This window comes from Theropithecus gelada, chromosome 11 (genome assembly GCF_003255815.1).
Source record: "Theropithecus gelada isolate Dixy chromosome 11, Tgel_1.0, whole genome shotgun sequence".
NCBI lineage: Eukaryota > Metazoa > Chordata > Mammalia > Primates > Cercopithecidae > Theropithecus > Theropithecus gelada.
In genome coordinates this window covers 3,843,166-3,861,314 of record NC_037679.1, presented here as the reverse complement: position 1 = coordinate 3,861,314, position 18,149 = coordinate 3,843,166, and the positions used below count along the sequence as shown (strand labels likewise).

General features: G+C 35.9%; 1 protein-coding gene across 6 annotated transcripts in view; it reads left to right on the top strand.

Moving 5' to 3' along the window:
- Positions 1-18,149, top strand: part of NELL2 (neural EGFL like 2) — a 418,610-nt gene that overhangs the window by 90,998 nt on the left and 309,463 nt on the right. For all 6 annotated transcript variants that reach the window (XM_025401114.1, XM_025401113.1, XM_025401116.1 and 3 more), the window contains one exon: positions 8,066-8,216. In XM_025401114.1, the coding sequence (XP_025256899.1) occupies positions 8,066-8,216 (151 nt within the window). The remainder of the gene's footprint in view (positions 1-8,065; positions 8,217-18,149) is intronic.

Sequence of the window (18,149 nt, the reverse complement as noted above, 5' to 3'; positions counted from 1 at the left end):
TAAATGGAAAGATATCCTGTGTTCGTGGATTGGAAGAATTAATGTTATTAAAATATCCATACTACCTATAGTTATGTACAGATTCACTGCAATTCCTATTAAAATTTCAATGGCATTTCCCCACAGAAATAGAAAAAACAATTCTAAAATTTATATCAAACTACAATAGGCCCCAAATAGCCAACGCAATCTGGAGCAAAAATAACAAAGCTGGAGGCATCACACTACCTGACTTTAATATATTACACTACAAAACTGTAGAAAACTGCATGGTACTGGCATAAAAACAGATATGTAGACCAATGAAACAGAATAGTTATAGCCAAGAAATAAATCCGTACATTTCTAGTCGATTGATTTTCAACAAAAGTGCCAACAGCACACGGGGGGAAAGGACAGTCTCTTCAATAAACGGTGTTGGGAAAACTGGATATCCACATGCGTAAGAATGAAATTAGACCCTTATTTCACACCATATACAGACATCAACTCCAAATGGATTAAAGACTTAACTGTAAGACTACTAGAAGAAAACAGGGAAAAACTTCTTGACATTGGTCTAGGCAATACATTTTTGGTGTATGACCCCAAAAGCACAGGTAACAAAGGCAAAGAGGCAAATGAGATTGCATCAAACTAAAAAGTTTCTGCACAAAAATGGAAACAATCAACAGAGTGGAGAAACAATGTACAGAATGGAAGAAACATTTGTAAACAGTACATCTGCCAAGGGGTCCATATCCAAAATATATAAGAAACTCATGCAACTCAATAGCAAGAAAACAAATAACCTGATTAAAAAATGGGCAAAGAACCTAAATAAAATTTCTCAAAAGAAGTCATACAAATAGTCAAAATGTATGTGAAAAAATGCTCAACATCACTAATCATCAGGGAAATGCAAATTTGAAAAATTGAGGTATCACCTCACACCTGTTAAAATGACTGTTATCAAAAAGACCTATGATAACAATTACTGGCAAGGACAAGGAGAAAAGAGAACCCTTGTTCACTGTTGGTTTGAATGTAAATTGGTATAGCCATTATGAAAAATAGTGTAAAGTTTCTCATCAAATAAAAAATAGAACTACTATGTGATCCAGGAATTTCACTTCTGGGTATGTATCTAAAGGAAATTAGTATCTTGAAGAATATTTGTACTCCCATGTTCATAACAGCATTATTGACAGTACCTAACCTATGGAAATAATTTAAAATGTCCACCAGTGGATGAATGAATAAAGAAATATTGGTATATACACACAATGGAATATCATTCAGCCTTACAAAAAGAAATAAGTCATATCTTTTGCAGCAACGTGGATAAACTGGAGGACAAACTGCTCAGTGAAATAAGGCAGGCACAGAGAGATGAATACTGCATGATCTCATTGTACATGGAATCTAAAAACATTGAATTCATAGAAGCAGAGAGTAAAATGGTGATTTCTGGGGGCTAGGAGATGGGGAAAATGGGAGAGATTAGTGAAAGAGTATGAAGTTTCATTTATGCAGATGATAAGTTCTGGAAATCTACGTATAGTGTGTGGTGACTATAGTTATTAACACTGTATTGTATAGTTGAAATTCAAATTTTCTCACCATACATTTAAAAAATGCCAACTATGTGAGGTGATGGATCTGTTAGGAACCTTGATGGTAGTAATCATTTCACAATAGATATAGATGTCAAAACATCACATTGTACACATTAAATATATACAATTTTAATTTGTTAATCAAATCCCATTAAGAAGAGAAATTTGGCCACCAAATAAAGAAGAAAGGAATTCCAACGTGACTCTATTTTTCAGTAAACACCCATGTTTGCTACTATATGCATAATTTCATTAAGTACAGTCTATTTTAGAAATAAGTCAGATTCTTTCTCTCTCTCTCTCTCTCTGTCTCCTCCTCCCCCCGCCTTTCTTCGTTAACTATGTATGTATATAGTGAATACTTAGCACATTGTCTAAATCCCTAGAAATTTTTACTGTAGCCACATATGAACTCATCACTCCATTCTGGTATTCCCATGACTAAAAATGAATATTTTGATGTAATTGCTTCTGAGCTACTTCATTATTTATTAATAATTGCTTTAAACGGCTACAGGTTGTTTTCTTAATGGGATTTTTAGGCTCTATGCACAATAAAACTGGAAAACATTGAAATACATTTTAGGTTTAAACTCAAGCAGTTCTCCAGTTAAAAAGCTCCCATGCAGCATGGTCATGTTGATAAGTTTTTCTATAGAGCTTACTAGTAGCATTTCAAGGCCTGTTTCTCAGCCTCTTTTTCTCTAAGCAGCAAATCAAATGATCTTTGTCCCTGCTTCAGAAAGAATTTCACTTTACGTTGATTTTTGTCCATAAAAGAATGATATTTCATAATTTTCTGGAAACAGAGAGTGGTAGGCAGGATTGTATGCTAAGAATAATTTGATGGTCAAAACTTGTATATCAGTTTTCAAACTTGGAAACTAGTATTTTGTGGCTGAGTTTGGGATACTTTAGAATGAAAGTAAGCTCAGAAAATCACAAGGGTGTTATGGCAGTTGTTGGTTTTCATGGATTCCACAGCCTCATTGCTTGTAAGAGTAATAATAATAACTATTATACTTCTCACAGTAAACCCATGGTCTTTACTACATGCTATGAACAGCTAATAATCTCCATGGTTGGAATTGGAACCTCATTCTTCTGGCTTCAAAGTTTGTTCCTGTAACCACTGCACTTTATTTTTCTGTATTTGATTCCTAGCAGGATTCCTTGTTGAAAGATTGCTTAATGCATATCTAAATTAAAATTTTTGCCAGATGCGGTGGCTTATGCCTGTAATCCCAGAAATTTGGGAGGCCGAGGCGGATAGATCACTTGAGGCCAGAAGTTCAAGACCAGCCTGGCCAACATGGTGGACCATTGTCTCTACTAAAAAAAATACCAAAATGAATAAATAAATAAATAAATAAATAAAAATCAGTCAGGTGTGGTGGCACACACTTGTAGTTCCAGCTACTTGGGAGATTGAAGCACAAGAATCAGTTGAACCTGGGAGGCGGAGGTTGCAGTGAGCCGAGATCACATCACTGCACTCCAGCCTGGGCAACAGAAAAAAAAAAAAATTAATTCTGAAAACTTTAATGATAATAGAAATAAAGTAAAATTAATTCCTGGATGGTGGTGTCCTTGACTTGATTTAATGATCAGTGCCAGAATTGGGTCTTATCTTATTAATCATGGGAACTTAGAGTCTCTCTGAACATTATGTAATCCTTGAGATGAAAATATAAGGCAGGAATGCCAATTTTACAAATTTGGAAATAGAAATGCAAATGAGTAAAATGACCTTTCTTAAAATCACTACTCAGCTAGTTACTTAAAGAACTAAAAACGTTATCTTATATAATTACTTTTTTCTGAATTATTTTCTGTGTTGGTGCACTTTTATTTGCATTTGTTTGTGACTGGCAATTAGGCATGGATAAAGGATGCCATGTTCAGGAACAGTACAATTTAGTGGAAAGAATACTGGCCCAAAAATTGTCATCCCCATTATACCTCTAACTGCTGGTGTTTTGGGGTGAACATGGAAATGTTCCATGGCTTTTTTTGCTCATTTTAAAAAAGGAAGTAGTAATTGTTGCTGCTGTCAAGTCTCCAGGGCTTTGTGAGAACAAAATGGAACATGAGTTCAAAAGGAAAAAATATATTATTATACAATTTTGCAGGATAAAATTTGTATAGTATATGTGCGGCATTATAGAATGTGTGTGTGTGTGTGTGTTTGTATTTATTAAGCTTATATATGCTGCCCCTGCTGTGCTACTGACTTAGTGTTTCTGTGGTCCATCCTTTCATCCTCCTCTCATTCCTGTGACTCCTGTGATTTACTCAGGCACGCCTATGATTTTAGGTAACACAATCTGGTGACTTCTAAATCTATATTGCCAACTTTAACCTCTTTCATATCAAATTCTGAAGTACTAGCATTCTACTGGACGTGTCCACATGTATGTTACATGGCATTTTAAAATCACTATTTCTAAAACTGAAATCCCATTTGGGTACCATCAGGCTTCTACTGCATTTCCTTTCATTACATCTCTGCAGCTGGAAACATTGCAGTCAATTGGATTCCTTTTCCTCCTTTCTTTTACCTTTTGTATGTGATTTATTAGTGACCAAGTTCTTTAGATTCTACTTTCTACATATATCCTGAATCCTACCCCTCCTTTTTACTCTGATGCCACTTACAGGGTTTAGGCCCTTATCAAGTCCTTCCTGGACTTGGACATAATAAATTCTTGAAAACATGTTTTTAAGGGGAACAATACATTTAAGTATTTTAGGGTGAGCTAAGGGTTGGAAGCAGAAGGTGTTCTGTGGACAGAGAACCGAAAATTATGATACAATCATGACTTACACTTCCTCTATGTACTCTCTCTGTCACATTCAGGAAATCTTAAAAATCTTCATCTGTGTCCTGGGCTTCTGGGCTGGAGCACCAGGTGAGGAGACCATCCAGAGGCTATGGTAAATCAAGTTGGGTTTTCTCTCTCCCATGGGTGTTCTACACTGCCCCTTACTCCGTTATAGGTGAGAGGCTCATGGAAGCCTATTTTTAAACAATTGTACAACTTGTTGAACTTGGTTAGTCAGGATGGAAAAAAAGAATATTATTGTTCTTATCCCTATAGCATAAGCAGAATGGGGCTTCTGCTGACTTTGTTCATGCTGGAGGGTCCCTCCTTCTTGCAAGCCATCCCATCCCCATAGAGGTAGCAAAACAGGAAGACAATGGGCTGGGAGGAGAGGTTGAATAGGATAAGTGGTCTTGTCCTGAATTGTGACCCTGCATGAGTGAATGAACTTCAAGTCTAAGCTGGATGGAGGCCTCATAGCACCCCATCTACCACCCTGGTGGGGTGGAGGATGGTTCTGCTGTGCGGGTCTCCTTAAGCACTTCATTAAGCACCCCAATACAAATTATCCATCTACCTCAGAGTTCCCTTGGACCTTCCCTCATCAACATGCCTGACAAGCAGTGCAAACACTATTAGCTCAGTATCACCATTACTAGTCTAGTCAAAGCCAAAGAAAATCAATTTGATTTGGGAAAGGTAGTTTAGGGATGTCAAAATATGATATTTAAATATGTGAAATCTAACCTGTATAAGTTAATAATTACCAAATTGCCAGACTTCTCAAGCGGTCTCTTTCCAGTTTTTTTCTTTCTTGAAGCAACCCTTCCACATGGCCACTAGAGAAATTTTTTTTTCAAAATGCGGATTGATCAATTTTTTTGATGTTTTCCCTTCACCTACAGTTTCCTTCACCATGTTTTCAACCATAGTGGTGTACATTTTTACTAATATTCAAATGTGATTCATTCTTCCAGGTTCTTCATTCTTTTACCTTAAGGCCAATCTTTACTTGTCATTTCATCTGAAAGCACAACAAAGTTAAAAAGTAAGTGAACAAAATACAGCCTCTCAGCTCTGTTCACAAATCTAACTCCAAAAGCAATAGTGAATAATATAGACATTTAATAAAGTTCTTCTGTGCATACAAAACAACACAACAGCCTAAGAATCTTCTTTGAGCATCTTATCTCTAAAGTTCCATCTTGTAAGGCAGCTGCCACACATTTCCAAATTCCTTTTCTCTTACTGTAAGAGCTCTATCTCTTTGGGCCACATCCTTGAACCTCTCTGTGGGTCTGAGCATCATTTCTGTATTCACTGTAATCTTTTCTCCATTTTTCTCATTTGCATCCCCATCTATCATCCTGTTCAGCAAGACAAAGGATGCTGCTGAAGTTCTACCTGCCTGAAAAGAGGAGAAGCATAATAAATATTTATAATTTAATTTCAGTTTGCTTTTAGCTATTAAATTAAAATGAAGTAATGTCGTTTGTGAATGATTCACTTCTGTATAAATTAGAATGAATTAAAAGTTAACACTAGATGAAATCATTCTCAATTAGATTTTGCATGCTTCCTTGAGGAAACAAAAAATTTTGGAGCTAAGAGGAATGTTGTGGAATCTCCTCCACAGCCTGTTTTATCCGTAATAAAGCCTGGGGAGAAACTATTGCATTGATTAGGGCAAACGTTTCAGATTACTGTTATGCTTTTGAGTTATGAAAGTTGATTGGGAATGTTGAAGTTTCTTTTTTGCAACAAGATAGTTTCTTTTTTCTAAAACTTTGAACAACTATCCCAAGTCTGACTTCGTTACCTTGGATGAGGTACCTGTTCCTGAACCGATTACTGTGCGCAGGGATAGGTGAAGCCCTGATTGGTCAGGTCTGTGTCACATGACCAATTGTAGCAGAGAGGAAGTCAAGGGTTGAGAGTGGGGAGGGATCATTTCTCAGTGGTAAATAGGGAGGTTTTTTTGTTTGTTTGTTTGTTTTGTTTTGTTTTAAACCAGGAGAGTAAATTGATAATGGTGATGGAAACAGCAGGTGTCCCATTAAGTTGGCCTGTGAGGTCCTGCCTCATCCAGTTTCCCAGCCCCATCCAGTAATGTCTGCTGTTCATTCGTTGCACCATGTGATGCCCTTTCATATCTCTGCTTTTTCACAAGCTTTTCCTGTGTCTGGTAAGCTTTTTCCTCTTTTCTCTACCTGGTAAACTCCTGATCAAATGGCATCTACTTTTTGAGCCTTCCCTTCAGATTCTGTTGGCTACTTTCCCCCCTGACCCATTAACACTTTGTACCTTCCTCTCTGAGAGCATTTCTTTCCTTGTATGATATTAGGTGTCCCTTCTATTATATGAGTGTCTCAAGGTCTGCATGTTTTCCATGACTGTATATTCTCGGTAATGGACTTAGACCAGGTGATTAGATTAGCATCATGTAAAATTGTGGGCCTAGAAAGGCGGAGAATTTTGGATTAATTTTATAATCTCTGTTTCATCAAGGTTGTGATTCCCAAGTTTCTGCTGCATTGCTTCCCTGGGAATGTTTGAAAGTGTGTGGGAGTACTTTGAGTTGTTGCAAAGTTTAGGGATTGGGTGCCACTGACATTTGTTGGGTAGGGACCCAGAGGTGCTAAATGTTTTACAGTGCATAGGACAATCCTGCACAAAGAAGGATTGTCCTCTCTAAATACCAGTTCTTCCATTGAAAACTACTTATCTAGACTGAAGCATAGGAAAGAGGAGAGTAATCACAATACGAACTGCATGTCTACCTCTCGTCAATCTTCTTTGCATACACTATGAATAGGAGAGCCTATGCTCAGCTAGCAGATTGTTTGAATGATAGGTTTTTACTAAGTGCATTTTTATCCTTATCTGTTTCCCCATATAATCTGGGTCTGGAGGTTGGAACACAAGGCTAAAATATGCAGAAGTTCAGGATAAAAGTTTCTCCTCTCTTAAGTAAACTTTCCTTGGCTAAGCTTTCTCTAAGCCTGGGGAAGAAATGGGAATTAAGTTCTATGTATTCTTTTTTTCAATATCTATGGTGAGATAATTTGATCTTAATGCCTCTTCCACTGCACAGAAGGCTGAGAGTGACTAATTTCAATGATCTTTTAAAAATCTATTTATAGCAAACCTTCTGGCTGAAGAAACCAATGTGGAGGGTGGCACATAGATTTAAATCCAGTTTTCTGTCATGAGGTGTCATGATTAGAAGCTAACTAGTTCTAGTGTGGTCGTTTAGGTCCTATTCTAGGAAGCACATCTTTTTGTTCATTGTTGACACCGATGTTGCTGTGGTATCTAGAATATAGGAATTGTGTAAAGAGAAAACTTGGGAGTGTACATCCTCAAATAAGGTTTTTTGATTCTTTGCTTCAAAGGTGACATTTTTGAAAACAGATTCCTGAAACACAAGTTCAATAATTCATGTGTGATTTTATTGTCCTATGTTATTATATGTAGCATAAAGTCTTGTTGAAAAAGAATTTACCAAGAGTCTGAAACTCGGTATTTATCAGCTGCTACTGATAAACTTGATAAAGTTTTTTGAAAGATGTTACATGTAAAAGATACTTCATAAAATCAAATTCTAGTCTATTCTTAGTATATGTTTTGTTTCTTTTTTAGATACTCCCAGAAGCATAAAAGCATCCACTGCTACAGCTGAACAGTTTTTTCAGAAGCTGAGAAATAAACATGAATTTACTATTTTGGTGACCCTAAAACAGACCCACTTAAATTCAGGAGTTATTCTCTCAGTTCACCACTTGGATCACAGGTAAATGTGGCTGCTGTAGTTTCCTGTGTTTTCATTGTATGCGGTTAAATGAACATATTAAAGAGAAGTAAACAAAAGCTTTCTTCTCTGGTATATCTCCTTATGATTTGGGAGGCTGAGGTGGGCAAATCACGAGGTCAGGAGTTCAAGACCAGCCTGACCAATATGGCGAAACCCTGTCTCTACTAAAAAATACAAAAATTAGCTGGGCGTGGTAGCACACACCTGTAGTCCCAGCTACTTGGGTGGCTGAGGCAAGATAATTGATTGAATCCAGGAGGTGGAGGTTGCAGTGAGCCAAGATCATGCCATAGCACTCCAGCCTGGGTAACAGAGCGAGACTCCCTCTCAACAACAACAAAAAGATTGATTTAAGGTAGAATGGTTTTGTTACATTATACAAAAATCACAAGCACAGGTAATTGAAAGTAATTGCCTAAAAGCAGAAGGAGTTGCTGCTTTTCAGGTTAGTAAGAAGTTGCTATTCCTAAAACAAATTTATTAATTACTGAATTCCTCAAGACGTATCTTTCTCAATTTTAAAGCCAAACATACTTCTTAATGTGTGAATAGTTATCCACAAAAATATTATATTCTATTTCTTTGCAAAATTTCCTGGGTTTAGAGTTTAATAGTCGTATAATTTTAATCACTGACAGATAACTTCCTTTTTTACCTCATAGTTTGCAGCAGTTACAGCTGTATTCTTGGACATGCACTGTATAAAAATGCTGTCTACTATCTTCCAGCTTTTCTTGTATGTGAGACATGATTAGGAGCTCTGGATGTGGGGAAGGGAGGAAGAAGACGAAAGTCATTCATGATACGTGACATATACATAAATTGCTATGAAATAATACCAAATAGTTTAAGATGATTCCTTCTGGAAAGAATAACCACAGTTCTGGGAATGGAAGTCCACCACTTACTATCTGTGGACATTGGGGAAATCACATAAGATCTGTATCTCAATTTCCTCATCTGTAAATTGAGGATAATAGTACCTGCTTCATAAGTTGTTGTGAAGATTAAAGAGTTTATACATATAAAGTGCTTTACCTATATAAAAACTTTAATGATCCTGTCCAAGCATGGGTATAAATCTCTTTATTTGGTTTCTGTTATCACAGATGAGGCAGTCTGGGACTTTGCACATCTTTACTAAATACTAAAGAGCAAACATAAGAAAATCTATGTGGAGAACAAAATATAGCAAGACTGACTTAGTGAGGAAAGTTCCTAGGGACATACTATCCAACTTGCTCTTGCGGCTTGAAGGCCCATTTAATTACATCTTTAGCTTCAAAGGATAATTTCCCAGGCCCTTCACTTGGGTTTCTTTCCTCCCAGGTTCTGGCCTGTTTTTGAGGGGGGCATGCCATCCTAACACTCACCTGGTAACTGGCTTACTACTTTCAGGGAAGAGCAAGAAAGGGAGCAATCCCATCTTGAAGGGTTCACTGGGGCTATTCCCTTCAGTCTGTTTTTGGCTGTACGGACAGGCCTTGTCTTCCTGTGGTTGAGATCCAGTGAGCTCCTTGTTTATAGCCGTGTGTCTCTGCCCGTGTCCATTGAGCTTTCAGGCAACAAGAGTCACATGTAATAAAGGAAGATTGTTCATTTGCAGAACAACCTGTTGTATTTCTGATTACCTCTACATGCTAGGAAAATCTCCCCTTAATTTTGCACATTAGATTTTTCTTCCCTGTGACTTTCTCCCACTCTCCTATTTGTAGAGACATAGAACTCACCCAGCCTTCTTCCGGATGACATCCCTTACATAGATGTTGGCCACTGCTACCTGCTTTCTTACTGCTCCTGTCTCTGGGCTAACTGGTGCTGGGGCCTCCAGCCTCTTGTTGGGCAGCATCTCAATGGGTCTGTTTCCCTCAACTATGAGTCCTGTTTGTATTGGTTCCAGGGTCGAACACCTTAACTGTACACACTCTGACCAGCACAGACTTCTTGCAATCTGCAAACTTTTTCCACCTAATATTTCTTAAAATAGTTTGATTTTTTTTAAGCACCTTAAACATTTTAAAGATATGGGCAACTGAAATACCTGACCTTCATCAGGTGGTTTGCTGTCAGGCAAATCCTTTCTTACTCTTTCTGTGAGGTAGATTTATTAAAGTTATAGGCAGGGCTTTAAATGGATTTATTTCAATTGAAAATAGTATTTATTTTTTCAGATTATTATAGAAATATGTTTTCACTGTAGAAAACATTTGGAAAACTGAGAGTTAGAAAGAAATAGGAAAACTGATACAATCATATTACCAAAAGATGAATGTTGAAGTTCTGTCATATTTCAGTCAAGTCCTTTTTTCTGTGTGCATTGATATGCCATATTTTGTTTAATCAACCCTTACTTTTGGGTATTCAACTCATTTACTGTAAATTTTAATAAATAATAATATGATGAATATTTCTTATACATAAGTATTTGTGCTCAGCTGTTAGGTTTTCTAGTTATACCTTTAAAATTAATATTATTTCTGAAATTTATTGTTTTACTTATTCATTCTATGGTTGTATCATCTGTCAATGTCATGGCATGTATCTATGAAATTATAAATTATGTAGATATTATCTAGATATATTATTATTTAACAAATATCATATTTGAGATATAGTATGTCTTTCCATGATGTGGAAAATAACTTAGATTTGTAAGGCACTTTCATTTGCTAAGTAAGCTAACAGTTATTAAATGCTTACTATGTGCCAGGCACTCTGCTCCATGCATTACACGGGATTAGTTCATTTATCAGCAGTATTCAGCAGTGGTTAAGAGTGTAGACCTGGAGATGGACAGCATACATTCCAATCATAGCTCTACCACTCATTGTTTTTGGGATCTTGTAAAAATTACTTAATTGTTCTGTACCTCAAGTTTCCCCCTCTGTAAATCCATATAGAGTGCTTGAAAATACTAGTTATAAAAATTCACAAACCTCCCATAATCATACAAGATCAGCACTCTTATTTTCATTTCAAAGATAAGAAAAACAAGACTTAGAGATAAGTTCTTAAAGATTCGATGGGAATCAATGGGAGTAGTCTTTTCCCTCAGTGTGATTTTAGAGTCCACCTGCTGAACCTCTGTGCTATCTCGTCTCTCCGTGTCTTTGGGAGATCATTAAACTAGGTTCTTTATTGCCTTTCTTTCCAGCATCATTTAGCTAGTTACTGACAGAGCCAGAACCCAAACCCACTTCCTATTATTGAGTCTTTTTACTAAGGCACTGTGATATTGCCTTCTATCATCTCAACAGACCTGTTATGGCTTGTGCTGGAATTTTTCCTGTTCTTATTTCTGAAGCTAACTTTCTTTAGTCATCCTGCTTTTCCTCACTCATCTATTTAGTTTCATCATTGCCTGAACATTTATTTCATTATTTTCTGCTTTCTTTCACAAAAATTTTAAGGAGGCTTATAGAAATGTCTACAGGACAAGAAAAAATGAAACGTATACAAATCAGAGCAAACAAAAAGATAAAACCCTAGTTAAGTAATCAGGATAATTCAACCATTCTTGGCACTGAAACCAGACACATATTTCTCATATGGCCTTTTGTGGTCAAGGTAGTAAGTGTCCTTAGAGAACAAGTTCAGGGGACTCTATGTTAGTTGGTCCCTTCAGAAAAAGCAGATCTACAATGATGCTGATAATCTAGGTATGAAGGTCTTTGAAGCAACACTGCCCCCTTTGGAGACACTTTCTTGGTAATATGCAAGACAGTCATATACAACCAAGTTTTCCTGCTGAATATGCAGGAGCCTTTTATATGGAGGCCTGGTACGAGTAGACTGTGTCCTTCAGGCCACATTGCATGTAAATTGCTTCTCTCAATGTAACTCAGTCACTCCCAATTGACAGTGATTAGGTGCAGGTCCGGTTCTTCAATGGGTGCATTCTAGTTCACCATAGTAAGAACTCTTCTGCATGCCCTGCTGAAGGATGCTCATTTTTCTAGTTCTTTTGGGGGGCAAGATGGGGTGGCAGTGGCATTGTGATGCTTCCTCTGAGCACATGTTCTTGCCTGCCTCGGAGAAAGCACAAGAGCAAGATCTTAAGCAAGAGCAAGAGCTTGAGCTATCCCTCTATGAATTTAGACTCTGTGAATTAGACCACAAAGTCTCTGCTAGAGAATAAACATGAAATGAACATTAGTATTATTATTAGAGGTGATGTGAGACTGGCTGTCTCTTCCTTATGTCAGTTCCTGACTCCAGTCTTATCTCCATTTGGGCTATTTGCAGTGAATGCCTAGCTTATTGGGAAGCCTGCTCTGAAGCCTAATTAAAGAGGGAGAAGGTAGGAAGTGATGGAGACTGTGGGAATGGTAGCTCCAGCACTGGTGGTGATGGAGTAAAGCAATAGGAGTATAAATACTAGCCAGACACAGTGACCAGTCTGCTCAGCATCTATGTGTCACCCTTTTTCTTTTTCTCTGCTTGTTCAAATCCTGCTCGTACTTCAGAACTCCGCTCATATCTCCAGGAAGCTTTCACTTATCTTCCCAGTTTACATTAATTTCTTCCTGTATCAGTTTCCAATGTATTTTAAAAACTTGTACCAGTTTTTTGGCATTCTAACATATAACGTCTTTCTTTTCTTTCTTTCTTTTTTTTTTTTTTTTTTTTTACTTTTCGTTCTGGGATGCATGTGCAGAACGTGTAGGTTTTTTACATAGGTATACATGTGCCATGGTGGTTTGCTGCACCTGTCAACCCATCATCTAGGTTTTAAGCCCTGCAAGCATTAGGTATTTGTCCTAATGCTCTCCCTCCCCTTCCCCTTGACCCCTTGCGAAGCCCAGTGTGTGATGTTCCCCTCCCTGTGTTCATGTGTTCTCGTTGTTCAACTTTCACTTATGAGTGAGAACATGAGGTGTTTGATTTTTTTTTTCCCTGCGTTAGTTTGCTGAGAATGGTGGCTTCCAGCTTCATCCATGTTCCTGCAAAGGACATGAACTCATTCTTTTTAATGGCTGCATGTCTTTCATTGTTATTTAAATATTTTGTGTGTATACATGTGTGTTAATTGCATGAGACATTAAAATATCATTTACTGCTTTTGATTACAGTTGTAACAAATACATAATCTAACTTTAAAAAATCTAAATTGTAGCTTTTTTTTTTTTTTAAATTGGTAATACATCTCGAGGTTCAAAATGTAAAAGGCACTTCATTCCTGTCCCCTGCCATCCAGTTTCTATCCTTGAGGGCAGCCACTATTATCATTAAGGCATTTCGAAAACAAAAAATATATATATAAAGAAGAAAATGAAGCTCATCCAGTCAGTGGTTTGCTGGAGCTGGCTTGCTTACTGGCTTTAGGGACTGAAATTTTGTGAACCGGTTGACATTAGTAGCTTGAAATAGGCCATGGTATGAGTAATTATTCCATGGAAATCAGCAGATGCTACAAAACAGGGCTTTTAAAAATATACTTTTTCAATGAACCTTTATTTTTGTATACTTTTTAAATACTCTCTTTCTGATACAAATGGGCAGATGAACCAATAGCTTAGAATTGTGTCTCTAGAGAACAGAGAGCCAATTATTAAACATTTACCACTGCCTGTAATTCTGACATTTAGCGATAACCCTATTAATGCTGTGGGATGCAGCTTTTGCATCCTTTTCTCAGGTGAATTTGTGTGTTTGTGTAAAATATTTACATAGTTGACAACAATTTTTGATTAGATGTTAAGGTTTTCTGCTGTCAAGGATTGTGCATTAAACTTGCAAACTCCATTACATCTGTCACGCTGCCACACACAGTTAGATGCTAAATAAATATTTGGTAGATGAAGAAATGAGTAAAAGATGAAGAGAAAGGTTATTATGAGTACATCAGGAATCATAAATGGTATCACAAAGTTTTCATCAAGCTAGGGTGGTAGGATTTGGAGAATGTTCAAATTGCTATATTGATGCAGGGTGCCTAATCCATCCTGAAATGTCATTAACTCCAGCACAAGAAATTCACTAACTGGCAGCCACTGCCTTGAAACAGCTATAAGTTAGGTTCTTAGGCAATAACGACAACTGTAATAAGCTATATGGCAACATCTCAGCCACGGTGTTAGTGCTGGATATCTAATCACACAATTTTGTTGGTTTGAATATATGGACTAATGGGCATGCTCTGGATTCTAGGGTATCTGAAGTGAACTAAAAGCAAGATGAAAGTAGGAAAGGCAGATGATCACACTGTTGCAGAATTAAGAAGAGGGCTTCAGTCAAATCTTGGCACTGAAACATAGCTTCAAACCAAGTGGCATAATTATGAAACTCCCGGGAAGCCCATCAGCAGTGTCCTGGTGTGCCATGAGCAAAGCCTCATTTGGCCTCCCAACTCGAGATGCTGGTTTCAAATGGTGTTCCTTAAGTAGAGGCTGATATTAAAAATTAAGCCACAAACTTCATGTGAGCACAGGGTAAAAAGATTTTTGGCTCTTCAGTCATTTCAGTATGTTCACCATCAGCAGCATAACCTTAAAAAAACCAGACAATAATACATGACACTTGTTGGAAATAATTGAGACATTCAGGCTGATCAAAGGAGTTCTCTCTTTATTCTAGTTTTCTGACCATTGTGTTTTGAAAGGTAAATAGAGAATAGAGAAATATTTTTAAAATACTGAATCACTTATCCATTTATACAAGAAACATAGAAGAGAAATATGAAAAATATAAAGGATTGTTGAAAAGCAAAAGTATACTTATCAGTAAAAGTAAAAGAAATTTATTGAAAATCCCGAAGAAACTGTTTCCTTCTTATAAAACTGCAGTTTCTTCAGGATAAATAAAATCCTTTTGTTATGATTAGTGTAATTTGGTGTAGTTGCCTAGATTCTGTTCTGTGGCTTATAATATTTCTTCTTTATTTAAAACAATCCTGGACTTTAGAGATATAAATTGGTTCCAAGGGGTTTATTAGGAATTTTGCTGATATCCAAGCATTATTTATGCTTCTGACTTTGAATGCTTTGCAGATAGCATACATGGAGATAAGTTGTGGCAATAGCTTTGCAAATAAATACAAAACTGTCCCGTAGTTTATCATCATCTTCTGTATTAATAAACTTCAGGTGAAATAAATGTGATTTTTCTACCCTCTTAATATTAATTATACCCTCTGGGTGAGTAAAAATGTATTTATGTATGAGGCTGAAATTGTGTCTTCATGTTTGTGAGTGCTTGTCATGTATTAAGCCATTTCTCTTTCTTGACATTAGTAAGTAAAAATTAAACTTGCTGGCAATATTTGCTTGGCTTAATGGTTCTGAACTAAAAAATGACTTTGTTTATTATGGATGAAATTAATAGACTGACATAAAAGCTACTAAACTTGTTACTTTCTGCTTGCACTTTATTTAATAAATAACTTTAAAGATAATAGGATTTATAAATTAAAATTTCAAACTCCAATTTCTACAAAATCAAAAAACTTTACTTAGGTTTTATTTTCTTGAAGTGTTTCTATATCATTGTTTATCTCTCACAAAATTGCATCTCTGTTGTGTACTTTAATACCTCCCTTATTATTAGGAAAGTTGCAATATATATTCTAATGTGGCCAAGCATACATATATCACTACCAAGTAGGCATGGTCAAGTGCTCATCAAAGAAAGTAAATTAAAGCAAGCAAATGGAATTTCTCATCATAATTCTTATATAGGTAATGTGATGGACAGAAATACACATTTTAACACACAGAGGTTATCCCATAGAGCACAAATCCCCTGTTTCACGCTAAAGAAGCGAGGCATTTTTTTTTTTCCCTTCCCGTAAGCAGTCCACTCTTTCTGCAGGGTCAAAGAATGAATCAGTTGACTGCTGCTGCCGCAGCCCATAGACTAACCAGCCCATATTCACTTTCATTACACATTTTGGGTATTTTCCTCCTAGATGGGGATGCAGAGGACCAAGGATATTTCCAGGCAACCATCCTATTCTGACTCTATCTGGTTATCAGACCCTAAATATCTTAGGCCATTGCAAGACCCTTCTGTGTCATCCATCTTGTAGCTCCTTCATATCTACTCTCTTCACTCCCTACGGACAGAGTACTGGAATTTTGGTTGTTGTGTAAGCAACTGTCATTAAGGAGCAAGCATAGTGTGTTTTGGAAACCAACCTCGTGCTCCTGCTTGCAGTTTTTCATACTTCCCGTTTCTGTGTTGCCATATAATTTCTTTATAAATGGCAGGAAAGGTGAATTGTTCATTAGAAATAATTGGCCCATGTAACTTTTAATGATCAGTCTGCTACTTTTTTAAGGTTATTTTTTTCTTTTCAGCATTAAAAACTATTTCTAATGATTAAAAACTTTTCTAACTTTTTCTTCACTTGGGAATAAAACTTTGAGATTATCATTTTAGTTCTTTCTTGTTTTGGCTTTGCTAAGAACTTGTGACTTTATTATTTTCCCTTTTGCCATTTTTGAAAATGTTGACATCTAAATTTTAGGAGTCTATAGCTCTTCCTGATTTTCTTTAAGACAGAAGCTTATCATATCTCGATGATTTACTATTATCATGTTTCATAGAGATGTTGTTAATGAACGGAGATTTTTTTTTGAGTCATTGGTCCAGAATTCTTTGTGCGTGTGTGTGTGTGTCTGTGTGTGTGTAAAGAGCAAATCCATCAAATGTATAAATTCCTATTAAATATAATGTTTTAGACAGGAATATTTTATTTTTTCTTGTAAATGATTCCTTATAATTAAATGCAATGCTGTTAGAGGTTCTGACTTTGCTGAGCACTTAATTTTTTTCTTTTAAGAGGATTTTTGCATTTCAAACGTTGCTTCTTTATATGTGTTTATTATTTGGTTGTTATTTCACTTAATTTCTTCCTTGTATATTTTTTCTTTGTTTGAAATGCTTTTTCCTATCCTGAGATCAGGTAGCCTTGCTTTGTAAAAGTATATTTTTTATCGTTTCCCTGTCTTACTCTTGAACCCATCTATAATTTATTTTAGTGTACTTAAGACGATCGAGGCTCTAAACATTTTTTCAAACAGATAATTAATTATATTAATTATAAAATAATTAATAATAATTAATTATAAAATAATTAATTATTCCAACACCATTTATGTAACTCTCCCCCTCCCTCATTTGAAATATAATCTTATATTTTACATTAAAATCATTTCTGTGCTGTCTCTTCTGTTTCATTAGTCTGTTTATTTTTGTACCAGTAATAAACTTACTGATATGAAAAATACATGATTTTTCATATTGTGGTTTTTTACTGTATGCATTTAAAAAATGCAAATACAAAAAATTACTACTCAAATGTAGTATGCTGTTGTATTCATGGGTGATATTCAAAATGTATAGTAATCAGTATGCCATGGGCACTAAACAACCAAAGCAGGAAAGTGACAAGGTAGAATGAACCTTGACTATAATGAACCAGTATGGCTGTTTCTATATGCACTGTGTGTATGTACTTCTAAATTTTATGATATTGGATAGATATATAGAGATTCAAGTATAGATTTTAATATGTATACGATTACACCAAATATAGGTGAATATTTATGAGATATGTATGTGTATGTATAATTTTCTACATATTGTGTATATGAAATACATATTTCATAATACATTTTAATATGTTGCATTCTCATCAGCAGAGTGCCTACTTACCTACTTTCTTCAACAATGATTTAAAAATTTGCCCATTTAGGAGGTGAGAAGTAACACTTTGTTGGTGAGGTTGAATACCTTTTCATATGCTTATTGGCCATGTATATATCTTCTTTTATAAATTGCCTATGTATATAGATTGTCAATTTTTCATGTTTTCTTAAAAATGAGCTCCATTTAATAAGGATATTTATTCATTATCATCTATATTTTTAATTTGCCTCTAAGTTTTTATGGTTTTTTTATGTACTAAAT